The sequence below is a fragment of the Onychostoma macrolepis genome, chromosome 20, assembly GCF_012432095.1.
Source record: "Onychostoma macrolepis isolate SWU-2019 chromosome 20, ASM1243209v1, whole genome shotgun sequence".
NCBI classification, from domain to species: domain Eukaryota; kingdom Metazoa; phylum Chordata; class Actinopteri; order Cypriniformes; family Cyprinidae; genus Onychostoma; species Onychostoma macrolepis.
Window position 1 is genome coordinate 31,531,582 of NC_081174.1, and position 14,614 is coordinate 31,546,195.

Below are 14,614 nucleotides of genomic sequence, written 5' to 3' on the forward strand. Positions count from 1 at the left end.
ATCTTGCTATTCTTGCAATTCTGACTTTTTGTAGAACTGCACATTTAAATCTCGCAATTCTGAGTTTATGTATCACAACTCTGAGTTTATATCGCAATTCTGAATTTACATGTAAATCTTGCGATTCTTAATTTATATCGCAATTCTGACTTTTCAAAGAATTGCACGTCTAAATCTTGTAGTTCTGAGATTAAATCTTAAATGCATACATTTTAAATGCACAGAGGACTTTATTTTTTGCACTTCTAACAAACAAAGATTGCTGGCATGTAATCCTTTTCTTTTATACACAGTCAATACATTTAAAGTGTAGAAATTATTTTCAATCTTTTTGGAGGAATTTGTTTGTAACGTGGAATCATGTTACATGTGGATTAAAAAGTATGAAAGATCCTCTACTTCTCTCTCTCTTTCTCTCTTTTTAATTACTTATTTAGAAAAGTTGTTTTTAAATGAACCTGCATGACTTTTTGTGTTCTGCTGTGAGTTGTGTGACCGTGTGTTGTTGTTTTGTCTGGCCAGATCTGGACGAGCCTGTGGTGACGGTTCATCAGAGTATCGGTGAAGCTAAAGAGCAGTTCTACTACGAGCGGACGGTGTTTCTGCGCTGCGTCGCTAACTCCAACCCTCCCATCCGCTACAGCTGGCACCGCGGACGAGACGTTCTCTCACAAGGCTCCGATAAAGGCGTGGAGATCTACGAGCCCTTCTTTACCCAGGTAAGAATGTAACCCTTGCTCTAAATACTGCTGCAATACTGTGCTTTTCGGACACTAGCTGGTGGGTAATATATCTGCTAAATTAATAAAAGTAACATATGCAAATCATAATACACTTTAGTGGTGTGCCCGAAGCCAAATACCTTATTCGGAAAGGCACGAATAATGGCTTAAAAAACGAATAATGAATAACGAATAATTAATAATTCTGCCCGAATATTCAGCTGAGGCTGGCACAGTTTCGTGTTTGCTAGGTAACAGGTGAGCCAGGGGATCAGCGCAATATTTTACACAAACCTCTAAAGTCACGCAATAATGAGTGTGTTAAGTGAATGAATGTAAACTTTATGAATGAAAGAGTGCAAATCAAACACCACATTGCTGTTGCCTCTCGTGCATCTCAGAAATCAGAGCTTAGAAAGAGTAGGCTAATATCAACTAAAATACTAGATTATACGCGTGCTATTACTTGTGTATATTTAAATGGCAATTATTTAAACCTTGTACGATATGATACACAAATGAATGGACTAAGCACAGCGCAATCACCAATCAAACAGCCGCGTTGCCATCTCAGTCTCTCAAAAACCATGAGTAGGCTAATAATCAACTTAGATACATAAACATTTTATACTAGTCCTTCATGTTTGCTTCTTTATCTTTTGCTGTTTGATATCAATAATAATATAAATATATATATACATACATGGTATCTCACAGAAGTGAGTACACCCCTCACATTTTTGTAAATATTTTATTTTATCTTTTCATGTGACAACACTGAAGAAATGACACTTTGCTACAATGTAAAGTAGTGAGTGTACAGCTTGTATAACAGTGTACATTTGCTGTCCCCTCAAAATAACTCACACACAGCCATTAATTTCTAAATCGCTGGCCACAAAAGTGAGTACACCCCTAAGTAGTGGCCCAATTAGCCACTTTCGCTCCCCGGTGTCATGTGACTCATTAGTGTTACAAGGTCTCAGGTGTGAATGGGGAGCAGGTGTGTTAAATTTGGTGTTATCGCTCTCACTCTCTCATACTGGTCACTGGAAGTTCAACATCATGGTACCTCATGGCAAAGAACTCTCTGAGGATCTAAAAAAAGAATTGTTGCTCTACATAAAGATGGCGTAGGCTATAAGATTTCCAAGACCCTGAAACTGAGCTGCAGCACGGTGGCCAAGACCATACAGCGGTTTAACAGGACAGGTTCCACTCAGAACAGGCCTCGCCATGGTCAACCAAAGATGTTGAGTGCATGTGCTCAGCGTCATATCCAGAGGTTGTGTTTGGGAAATAGACATGAGTGCTGCCAGCATTGCTGCAGAGGTTGAAGGGGTGGGGGTCAGCCTATCAGTGCTCAGACCATACGCCGCACACTGCATCAAATTGGTCTGCATGGCTGTCGATAAACTTATTTGGTTCAGATGGTGTCAAGCGTGTGTGGCGGCAAGCAGGTGAGGAGTACAAAGACAAGTGTGTCTTGCCTGCAGTCAAGCATGGTGGTGGGAGTGTCATGGTCTGGGGCTGCATGAGTGCTGCCGGCACTGGATTCATTGAGGGAACCATGAATGCCAACATGTACTGTGACCAGAGGTCGCGTTAACCGAAAATTCTCCGTCATTGACGGAATTTTTTTAGCAGTGACGGAAAAATCTGAAGGCCGTCCGTCACTTTGGCAGATTACACACACTGAGGGTGATCTATTGTAATTTATAACTGTATTTACCAGCCCTGTCCAGTTGGTGGCGAGTGCGCTCCAGTGAGGCAGCAGAGCGCGCGATCGTCTCCAGAACAAAAATAAAGGTCTTTTGCTGTGTCTTTGATTACTCACAGGCGAGTATAGTAAAGCGAATCGTTTGATCTGAGGTGTCTACAGTGATCTATCACGCCACATTAAAGCCAAAACGGTATTTATTGCTTGAATTTCTTAATAAAATGGACAGAATTTGAAACCTGAGACTGCATTTCATTTCAAAAGTAACAACGCACAAAGTTTAGCCGATTGTCTAACGTTACTGTGCATTCATCAAATGAAAACAGCATCGATTGGGAGTTAAGAAACGATATTGGTTCATAAAAATAAGAATTTATTAAAACAGAGAAATCGGTTTTATTTTATTTTTAATTTTTTTATCCAGCACTAGCACATTTTGTTGTTTTACGTGTCCTCCGCTGTCACTGACACAGTCTCTGTTCTCTTCATAAATAAATAAATGCATAAGCCAATATGATCGTCCTTTAGGTTCATTATTAAAAATGAAAACGTGAACAAAAATAAAAGCAATTAAATGGGTTATTATAATTAAAATACGAAAATTAAAATGACGGGTAATAATAGATTATGACGGAATTTTTACGACCCTGTCCGTCAAGATGACGGATAATATTAAAGTCTAACGCAACCTCTGATTGTGACATACTGAAGCAGAGCATGATCCCCTCCCTTCTATTCCAACATGATAACGACCCCAAACACACCTCCAAGACAACCACTGCCTTGCTAAAGAAGCTGAGGGTAAAGGTGATGGACTGGCCAAGCACATCTCCAGACCTAAACCCTGTTGAGCATCTGTGGGGCATCCTCAAACAGAAGGTGGAGGAGCGCAAGGTCTCTAACATCCACCAGCTCCGTGATGTCGTCATGGAGGAGTGGAAGAGGACTCCAGTGGCAACCTGTGAAGCTCTGCTGAACTCCATGCCCAAGAGGGTTAAGGCAGTGCTGGAAAATAATGGTGGCCACACAAAATATTGACATTTTGGGCCCAATTTGGACATTTTCGCTTAGGGGTGTACTCACTTTTGTGGTCAATGGTTTAGACATTAATGGCTGTGTGTTGAGTTATTTTGAGGGGACAGCAAATTTACACTGTTATACAAGCTGTACACTCACTACTTTACATTGAAGCAATGTATCATTTCTTCAGTGTTGTCACATGAAAAGGTATAAAGAAATATTTACAAAAATGTGAGGGTTGTACTCACTTCTGTGAGATACTGTATATATATATATATATATATATATATCAGTCAACAAAACCATAAAATTGGGTTTCTTATAAGTAAATTTACACTCATGAATGTGAAATTTGGTTCGGCAGTATAAGTAAACTAATTAAGTAAAAATACTGTTCCTAGTGTATTATCCATAGGCATGAAAAAGGCCTTAAACACTAAATATTTTAATTGATACATTTTTGAACTTTACACCATAGTTTAACTGAATATGTACAGTGCCAAAATAAGTGACAGTGCAAGTGCAGTTTCCTCATATTCATTGCTGAAAATACAATTTACATTTGATGGTTTGTTTGTTTTTTTGTAAATGATTTGCTGGATAAAATCTATGAATGAGCTTATAAGAAACTTCTTTAATCTTATTTATAAGATAATATTTCTGCGGTAACAACCACACTTTTCTCCAGCAAATCAATTTCCATTTATTAAAGAGATCCAATGAGACAAAACATAAGGTACAGTAACAATTTCTCTTTGGAAAAGAGTACGAATAGCTCTATTATTACTCTTGGGATTTAATGAAAAACTAATTTTTACCAATATAAGGTTTAGTAACATCAAGAGAAGCTGAATCAGGAGAATGGTCTTTATTAATACCTCTACATAACATGTGAGTACCTGAAGAGATTGAACCAATAACAACTGAGTAATTGGTATTTTACAATAAAAAAGGAATTCATCATAAGAAAAGAGTGTTCCTTCTTTGTTGTATAACTGACTAACCAATTTAATATTGTTGTGAAACCAGTTCTTTAAAAAAAAAGAGATTTGTGTTTTGTTAACTGCTTGAAAATTTGCATTTTCACCATGGGTGTGTGTAGTTTGCATTGTAGAGCAAAAGTATTGTCAAGTTATGTTTATCACAGACCATATTTTATTCATTATTTGTAAAAACCCATTATAAAAACCCATAGGAAAATCCTGAGGGAACTAGTGGAGAATTACAACTAAAACACTCTATTCTCAGGGAAAGTGCAGTTTATCTGTATCTGTATAGAGTGCTATGAAAATATAGAAAGCAGACTACCAGTGTATAAATTTTTGATTTGTATTTTCTGATTTTATTCCTTTTAATCAATGATGTCAATTATTAGTACTTAAAGATGTATTTGTATTCCGTATTTCAAAGGGAATGATGTGTTCTGACCTGAAGCACAAGACTAGCTGAAATGTTGGGGTTGAAGACACAGAAAGCAATTTCCACAAAGAAAAAACTTAATTTAATTTCATGTACATTAGATTATTTTACGCAGTATCGCAGTTATACTAAATTAATATTAGAATTGTTACCAGAAGAAAATTTGCCAAATCAACAAGCGTGTGAGCTGTCACAATTTTTAAAGAAAATTAATTATTTTCCAAGTATAACTAAATAACTGGAGACAGTTATTTTTAATTCCATGTAGATCACAAACCACTGAAATTGACTGATAAATGTAAACGTCATCATGTTTTAATCCAGAAAATGCAGCTCCGTTTACCTCCATTAGTTTTAAGGCAGTCTTGCCCGGACCAACATGGCAGACTAGTGGAGGTGACGTATTTCCGCTCTTGAGTGGAAGATCTGCAGCCAGATATCTTTCCGCCCTATATCTGCAGCCAGACCCTCTTGGGAAGTTTCGGTTCAAGCTCCACCCACTTCCGGGTTTTATCCGAATACAGATACAGATACAAATAATTTTGTGATTGTTACAGATACAAATACAGATACAAATACTGGCTTCGCTGCACACCACTAATACACTTCTATACAAAAGAAATATTTTTATTTTAGCAAGGATGCCTGGAAAAAGTCAGTTGTGACTTTTTAGAATTACAATGAAATTTCTTGCAATTGCAAATGCAAAAAGTTAAAATCTCGCAAATCTGGCTTTTTCTTAAAATTGCAAGTTTATTTCTCGTAATTCTAACTTTTTTCTTAGAATTGTAATTTTATTTCTTCCAATTCTGATGTAAAATCTCACAATTCTGACTGTCTTAGAATTAGTTATATTTCTTACAATTCTGACATTTTTCTTAGGATGGAAATTTATTTCTCGAAATTCTGACATTTTTTTTAGCATTGCAAGTTCATTTTTCCCAATTTTAGGTTAAAATCTCACAATTCTTACTTTTTTCTTAGAATTGCAATTTCTCACAATTCTGAGATTTTTTTAGAATTGCAACTTTATTTTTCCCAATTTTAAGGTAAAATCTCGCAACTCTTACCTTTTTCTTAGATTTGCAATTTTATTTCTCGCAATTCTGAGATTTTTCCTACAATTGCAAGTCTATCTTTTGCAATTACGAGTTTAAATATCACAATAATGTCTTTTTTTAAGAATTGCAAGTTTTTCTCGCAATTCAAATTTTTTCTTATAATTGAATTTTATTTCTTGTAATTCTGACTTTTTTCTTAGAATTGCAATTGTATTTCTTGCAATTCTGAGTTTAAATCTCGCAATTCTAACATTTTTCTTAAAATTGAAAGACATAAACTGTTTTTAAATTATTCTTTTTTGTGTTGGAAACAATATTCCATAGAAAACAGCTGTTTTACACTGTAGTATTTCAAAAATTTTTTTACTGTTTTTACTATATTTTTTGATCAAATAAACACATTCTCAATGAGCAGAAAAGACTTCAGAAGAGATGGTAAAAAACTACCATCTAAGTCTAAAAAGCATGGTAATACTGTAGTACTTTCTAGTACTTTTTTTGTTGGTTGAAGTGAAAAGTAAACTGTTAGTTGTAATATTTCCGTCTAGCTGGACTAGAATCAGTTTAATTAGCTTCATCAGCGTGAAGCGCTCGTTCTCTGTGGTAGTTCAGTACATGACAACTGTTAGCAGGCCAGCTTTACTGCCTTTTGTGTTTTTCGCCGTCATTTTAAACTCAGCACGAGGTGATGCTAGTAATTAGCACGTCGTAGCATGTAGCTGTCTGCTCTCTTCCCTCAATGCTTCCCCGCCGAGTGCCTCAGATCGCCGTGTCTCAAGCATTTCACATTTGTTTTGTGGCTAAACGTCAGCTGCTGTTTCACAGAAGCGTGGCTCGAGCGTGTGTCACTGGAAGCCGTCAGCAGCGTGTGTTATTTTGGCTGTATTGTCAGGAGAACAGCTTTAGCTGTGTCTGTTTCTCTTTATCGTGTGTTTGTCACTGAAAAGCCAGTCCCGTCTCACAGCACTTACTGAGATACCACGCTATGAGCAGAAACCAGGTGTTTCTGTGATGTTTACCTGTGCAAATCACACGGGGGCAACGCAAACTGCTGCTAGTGGATTTTGGATATTTGGAGCACAAAACCAGTCAAAAGTGTCAATTTTTTGAAACTGAAATTCATACATCATATGAAAGCTGAATAAATAATCTTTCCATTGATATATGGTTTGTTAGGATATATATATATATATATATATATGTATGTATATATGTCTATAGTTTTATTAAATTTGAGTTTGTTTTAGTTATTTTAACAAATTAAATTGGGCTTGGCGACCAGCTGAAATTAAATATGTATAAAATATGTTGTTGTTTTTTTTTTCACTTGATGTTCATTTTATTTCAGAACATGAGAAATATCACAAAATATTATGATATTTTTGAAGAATGCATTTAATTAAAAAAAAACATTCAGAACAAATTGGTGAAACATATCTAATTGCAGTTGTTGTTGTCGTTGTTATTATTATTATTTATTTTTTAATCAAATGATAAAAATGAAGTAAAATTTGGCTTTCAAACAGTAAACCATAGAGCTTTTATTTTGGAAGAAAACAACAGGGAAACTCCTCTTTTGAATTTTTTCTCTTTTTTGACCACTGATTTCTCTTTACAAACTTATGGAGATGTTTGGCATGTGTCACATTTTCAAGTGCACGATTCAAAGAGTTCTGCATTTATGGAATTATTTGCTGCATAATAATCGAACAGATTCCACATATGTGTTCAATGATCTCACCATCTGATAACACACACACACACACACACACACACACACACACACACACATACATACAAATACAAGCACAAACACACACACACTCTCTCTCTTCTCTCTGATCGCGCGTGTGTGTGTGTGTGTGTGTGTGTGTGTGCGTGCGCGCGTTTTTGTGACAAATGAGGACATAGATGTGTATAATGACGAGGGTATAACAGGTATTACAAGGAGAAGGTGACTTTTCAGGACATTATTCCATGTCCTCACTTTTCAAAACGCTTATAAACACACAGAATGGAGTGTATTGAAAATCTGAAATAGCAGACAGTCTCCTGTAAGGGGTAGGTTTAGGTGTAGGGTTGGTGTAGGACAATAGCACATACAGTAAGTACAGTATAAAGACCATTACGCCTATGGAGAGTCCCCACTTTTCACAAAAATGAACGTGTGTGTGTTTATTCTGTGCACTGATATCAGGCAGACGCAGACGAGGAGGTGCCGTCTGTCTAATAGACTGATGTTGGGGAGGTTGAGTATGAATATATCAGTGGAATATGAAAGTGTGTGATATTGTAATCGACATCAAAGCGCCGCCGCGTCTGCTAACCGTCTGAAGACCCCCTGCGTCTGTGACGCGATAAGCTGCTATCGCTTCTGCAAATTAAAACTCCAAAGGTCGGCTTTGAAACGAGGAGCGGCTGAATGGATTTGCAGTGGAAGTGTAATGAGATCCAGATTAATGATGATCAACGCTGGCGGCGTTCCTCACGCTTTATTAAACGCTCATCATATAATGTGACTGCTGTCATGAGCGGAAGTTCATGCAGTTTTCATTTTATACATCACGATTTAGCACCTGTTGATCTGTCAGATGCAGGGTTAATGTTAACTAAAACTACAACCATAAAAACATTTTGTTACTTGAAATAAAATAAAATAAAATAAAATTACTTATAAAAAATAAATAAATAACTTCAAAATAATTCAACTAGTTCCCAATTTTATTTTACTAAAATAATAGTAGTAGTAATAGTAGTAGTAGTAATGATAATAATAATAATAATAATAACATAATAAATAAATAAAGAAAATAAAAAAATTAGACATATTTAAAATAATTATGATAAAAATGGCAATTTGTTAAAATACAACAACAACAACAAAAACACTAAATACTGTACTTAAAAAAATAAATAAATGGCTAAATTAAAACTTAAAATATATAAACAACTAAAGCAAACTGTTAATAAAAACCACAACAGTATCTCATTGATGCTAAAATAATGCTGGTCAGGTGGCATTTTAGTGAACCAAACTCCGAAAATATCTAGTTTATAATATTTTTTATATTTATGTATTTGAATTGCATATAAAATTTCCATCCATTTGGATTACACAGTTTTTGCATAAACAAACTAATAAACCTAATGTGATGCATATTTGTCTATATAGTTTTTATACTTTATTTCAGTTTTAGTTACATAAATTAAAGTGATAAATGTTGCTAAAGTAATGAAAATATTTTTAATGGTTTAAATTTAATGTTTTAGTTTTAGTTAACTGTAATAACCCTGGTTGTCCAACATAAAGATAAACACCATATTTATAATGAAACAATCATATTTAATTTTTATCATATTTTATAATCTATTTAAAAATGTAATATTTATCATATCATATATAATAAAATATCATATTTATTGTTGCAACTGTAATGCCTCAGATCTCCTTCAAACAGTGCAAACAACTTTCAGGATCTTTTTAACATTTTAATGACAATCAATTTATTGAACAAAATATATACTTTTCAGAGCATGGTTTATTATTAACTATTTGCATCTATTTGATTTTATTTAAATAACTTTTTCTTTTTTTAAAATGCATTTATAATCAATATAAATCTGTTCATTGTGAACACAGTTAAATTTATGCAGTTAAAAAAATGAGCATGATTAAAGAATGGCTTGTCATTGGACAAGCAATATTCAGTTAGAAAAATATATGAGATTGGATTTATTAATGATAAATATATCACCCTGGTTATTGTGTGTTTAAAACACATTGAGTGAATTAATACTATTACAGAAATCTGAGCTGTTCCTTCAGTGTATGACAAATATGCATCATCACATTAAGTTTAATAGTTTGTAAACTCTGTAATCCAGATGCATGGAAATTATATATGCAATTTAAATACATAAGTCATAAATTTAGGCCTAAATGGTCTAACGGTGGAAATGACGCTTGATTTCTGAGATGATGATACTGTCGTTTCCTCACGAATATACCAGCAAGGCTTCAACAGTTTGTTTTGCATCGAGTTGTAGTGGTCTTTTATTTCATATTATTAAATAAAAATAATTAAATATTTATTTTAAAAATATATAATATAAAATATAATATAAACAATTACATTTGTATTAATAATATCTTAAATAAAAATATGATCTATTAAATATATAATATAAAAATATCAAATTAAATCATTAATACTATGTAATTAAAAATATTATAGATCAAATATATTATAAATAAAATATAATAAAATTATTATATAAATAATTAAATATTACTATCACTAATATATAAGAAATAACATCTATAAAATATATAATATACAATTAAATTGTTAATAATAATAATAATAATAATTTATAATATAAAATATAATATACAAAATATATAGCATAAAAATATAATAGTTAAATTATAATTGATAATATGTAATATTAACATATTATTTATGAAATATATAATATAAACTGTCATAATTGTTATAAATAATAATATGTGCAAAAATATTATGTATAAAATATATTATAAAAATTATATAAATAATTGATTATTAATATATAGTATTTAAATTGATTTAAGGGGATAAAGAAGAAGAAAGAGGAACAGTAAAAGCACAAGAATAAGTTTTTATTTTATTTATTTATTTTGACTAACCGATCTCAACTATTTGGAAACAATGTTTTTTATTTTTATTTTTTATTTTTTTAAATGCTCTTATTCTTATGCCGAATATGTTAAAAATGCAAAACAGCAAAATGTCTCGTCTCGTCACATCGCATATTTAATATTTTTAAAAATGTTAAGGATTCACGTAACAAATGAGAACCAATAAAATGACTGCATTAAGATTACTAAGGAGTTGTTGTTTTCCTCAGATATTGTTAATGCTGATGCTGTGTAAAGTGTGTTCGGTGATAACGTTTTGACAGCAGGTGTGTGTGTGTGTGTGTGTGTGTGTGTAATGCGTTGTTCTCCTGCAGTATTTATGTGTTGTGGAGCACACATTTGCACACGTCTTTTTGTCTGTCGCTCTGAGCTCCAGGGGGAAACAAAGATCTTGAAGCTGAAGAACCTGAGACCCAAGGACTACGCCAACTACAGCTGCATCGCCTCCGTCAGGAACGTCTGCGGCATCGCCGACCGCAAAGTCGTCTTCAGACTCACCAATAAAACCGGTCTGCTATTTCCTCACACTCACTTAACTTCTATCTATTTATTTATTTATTTATTTCAGTTTTAGTAATTTTAGTAAGTTTTTTTCATTTCCATTATTTTTTTTTAGTTTAAGCTTTTCATCTAATATTTTTTTATTTTATTTATTTTATTTATTACTTTTAGTTTACTTAATTTTATTTATTTTATTTATTACTTTTAGTTTACTTAATTTTATTTATTTTTATTTTATTTTACTTTACTTTACTTTACTTTACTTACTAATGAATCCACAGCTCCTTCTAATTCCATTGAAACATTTTTTTTATTCACTTTTTAACAATCAAGTTTTAACATTGATTGAACAAGATTGGACTAAAAATGCAAAATTTACAGTTTTCACATTAATTTTAGTTAAAGTTTTAGTAACTTAGTTGTGTGTTTTGCCATTTTATTAGCTTTAATGTCTACATTATTTTTATTTGTTTTATTTATTAGTTTTAGTTTACTTAATTTTATTTATTTTACTACTTAAATTAAATTGAATGACATTGAGAAATGTTGCCTCGGCAAGTATTTGAAAGTATTTTTATATATATATATATATATATATATATATATATATATTTTTAAAATTGAATTTAATCTTAAATTTTACTTTATATAACTTTATTTCAGTTAAAGAGAGCAATTTTAATAATTTTAGTAGCAAACCATAGCAGTGACTAAAGATCAGTGACTAATAATATACTAATATATTTTTGATAATATTGTATATATATATATATATATATATACTTTCTGTTTTCACTTTCATTTTAGTTAAGGTTTTAGTAACTTTATTGTGTGTTTTCTCTTTTTAGTTTGTTTATATCTATATAGTTTTTATTTATTTTATTTATTTTATTTATTACTTTTAGTTTACTTAGTGTTATTTATTTTAGTACTTCAAATTAAACCAAACAAAAATTAAATATATTGCCTTGGCAGGTAGCTGAAATAACTTGTTTATTTTAATTTTATTATTTTAATTTTATGTAGCTTTATTGCAGTTAAAGGAAACAATTTTAGTAGTTTTAATAACAAATATCAGTGACTAAAGGTCAATGAATAATGGTATACTATTATAATGTCTCTTAAAGTTTCTAATTTTACTTTATTTTTATATTTTCTCTTTTCACTTTTATTTTAGTAAATGTTTTAGTAACTTTTTTTTCATTTTTATTAGTTTTTATTAATGTCTATATAATTTAGTTGATTTCGACTCATTTTAGCACTTCGTTTAATTTCAGTTAACATATATTTTATTTCTTTTTTGATTATAGTTTTAGATATCGATAATAACGCTGCTAAAGACATGCTCTGAGTGGTGGCTGTGTTTCTCAGCTCCGGCCTCCATCAAGCTGCTGGTGGAGGATCCGATCGTGGTGAATCCGGGCCAGACGGTGTCTCTGGTCTGCATCACGACCGGAGGAGAGCCGGCTCCGAGCCTGGCCTGGACCAGCGGCTCGGATCTCTGCCGGAGAAGAGCCTGATGAAGGAAGGGGTTCTGACGCTTCCAGCCATCGCCTCCGAGGACGCCGGCGTCTACAGCTGCATCGCCAGCAACAACGTGGGAAACCCGGCCAAGAAGTCCACCACCATCATCGTACGAGGTCAGCTCCGCTTCACACTTCATCTGACCATCAGTCTGCAGCCGGTCTGTGTCAGTGAATCACACCCATCACTAATGATTCATTTGAGAATCGTTCTGTTTGTGTCAGTGAATCACACCCATCACTAATGATTCATTTGAGAATCGTTCTGTTTGTGTCAGTGAATCACACCCATCACTGATGATTCATTTGAGAATCGTTCTGTTTGTGTCAGTGAATCACACGCATCACTAATGATTCATTTGAGAATCGTTCTGTTTGTGTCAGTGAATCACACCCATCACTAATGATTCATTTTGGAATCGTTCTGTTTGTGTCAGTGAATCACACCCATCACTGATGATTCATTTGAGAATCGTTCTGTTTGTGTCCGTGAATCACACCCATCACTAATGATTCATTTTGGAATCGTTCTGTTTGTGTCAGTGAATCACACCCATCACTGATGATTCATTTGAGAATCGTTCTGTTTGTGTCAGTGAATCACACCCATCACTAATGATTCATTTTGGAATCGTTCTGTTTGTGTCAGTGAATCACACCCATCACTAATGATTCATTTCAGAATCGTTCTGTTTGTGTCAGTGAATCACACCCATCACTGATGATTCATTTGAGAATCGTTCTGTTTGTGTCAGTGAATCACACCCATCACTAATGATTCATTTGAGAATCGTTCTGTTTGTGTCAGTGAATCACACCCATCACTGATGATTCATTTGAGAATCGTTCTGTTTGTGTCAGTGAATCACACCCATCACTAATGATTCATTTGAGAATCGTTCTGTTTGTGTCAGTGAATCACACCCATCACTGATGATTCATTTGAGAATCGTTCTGTTTGTGTCAGTGAATCACACCCATCACTGATGATTCATTTGAGAATCGTTCTGTTTGTGTCAGTGAATCACACCCATCACTGATGATTCATTTGAGAATCGTTCTGTTTGTGTCAGTGAATCACACCCATCACTAATGATTCATTTGAGAATCGTTCTGTTTGTGTCAGTGAATCACACCCATCACTAATGATTCATTTGAGAATCGTTCTGTTTGTGTCAGTGAATCACACCCATCACTAATGATTCATTTGAGAATCGTTCTGTTTGTGTCAGTGAATCACACCCATCACTAATGATTCATTTGAGAATCGTTCTGTTTGTGTCAGTGAATCACACCCATCACTGATGATTCATTTGAGAATCGTTCTGTTTGTGTCAGTGAATCACACACATCACTAATGATTCATTTGAGAATCGTTCTGTTTGTGTCAGTGAATCACACCCATCACTAATGATTCATTTGAGAATCGTTCTGTTTGTGTCAGGGAATCACACGCATCACTAATGATTCATTTTTAAACGTTCTTATCCGGTTCGTGTTAATGAATCATACAAACCACTTATAATTAATTTGTGAGTCGTTATTTAGCCATTGATGAATCATTGGAACCACTTCACAAATCACTCTGAATGATTCATTTGCAAATCATTCTTTTTAGTCAGTTTCTATTAATGAATTGTTCAAGCCACTTATGATTCATTTGTGAGTTCTTTGTAGCGAGTTTGTGCTAATGAATCATTCAATCGTTTCACAGATCATTCTGAATGATTCATTTGCGAATCATTCATCTTTTGTAGTAATGAATCATTCAAACAAACAAACAAACAAACAAACAAAAACTCCATTGATTAGTTTGATTTCTGACCAGCAGCAGATGAAATGCTCTCTGTTCAGGTGTTCAGTCGTCCGTCTGTGCGTCTGATGTTCAGGAGTGATGTTAAAGACTCTTTTGGTCTGTTAGCGTGTGAATGTCGATCAGATTCATCTCCATTACAGCAAATCATTAT

The 14,614-nt window shown here is 33.3% G+C and overlaps 1 protein-coding gene across 1 annotated transcript in view; it reads left to right on the forward strand.

Annotated features, from left to right (window-relative positions):
* The window catches only part of LOC131526565 (MAM domain-containing glycosylphosphatidylinositol anchor protein 2-like), a 184,429-nt gene that overhangs the window by 98,528 nt on the left and 71,287 nt on the right, over nucleotides 1–14,614 (forward strand). The window contains 4 exon segments of the mRNA XM_058754901.1: nucleotides 523–719; nucleotides 10,994–11,132; nucleotides 12,496–12,606; nucleotides 12,609–12,764. Of these exon segments, the coding sequence (XP_058610884.1) occupies nucleotides 523–719; nucleotides 10,994–11,132; nucleotides 12,496–12,606; nucleotides 12,609–12,764 (603 nt within the window).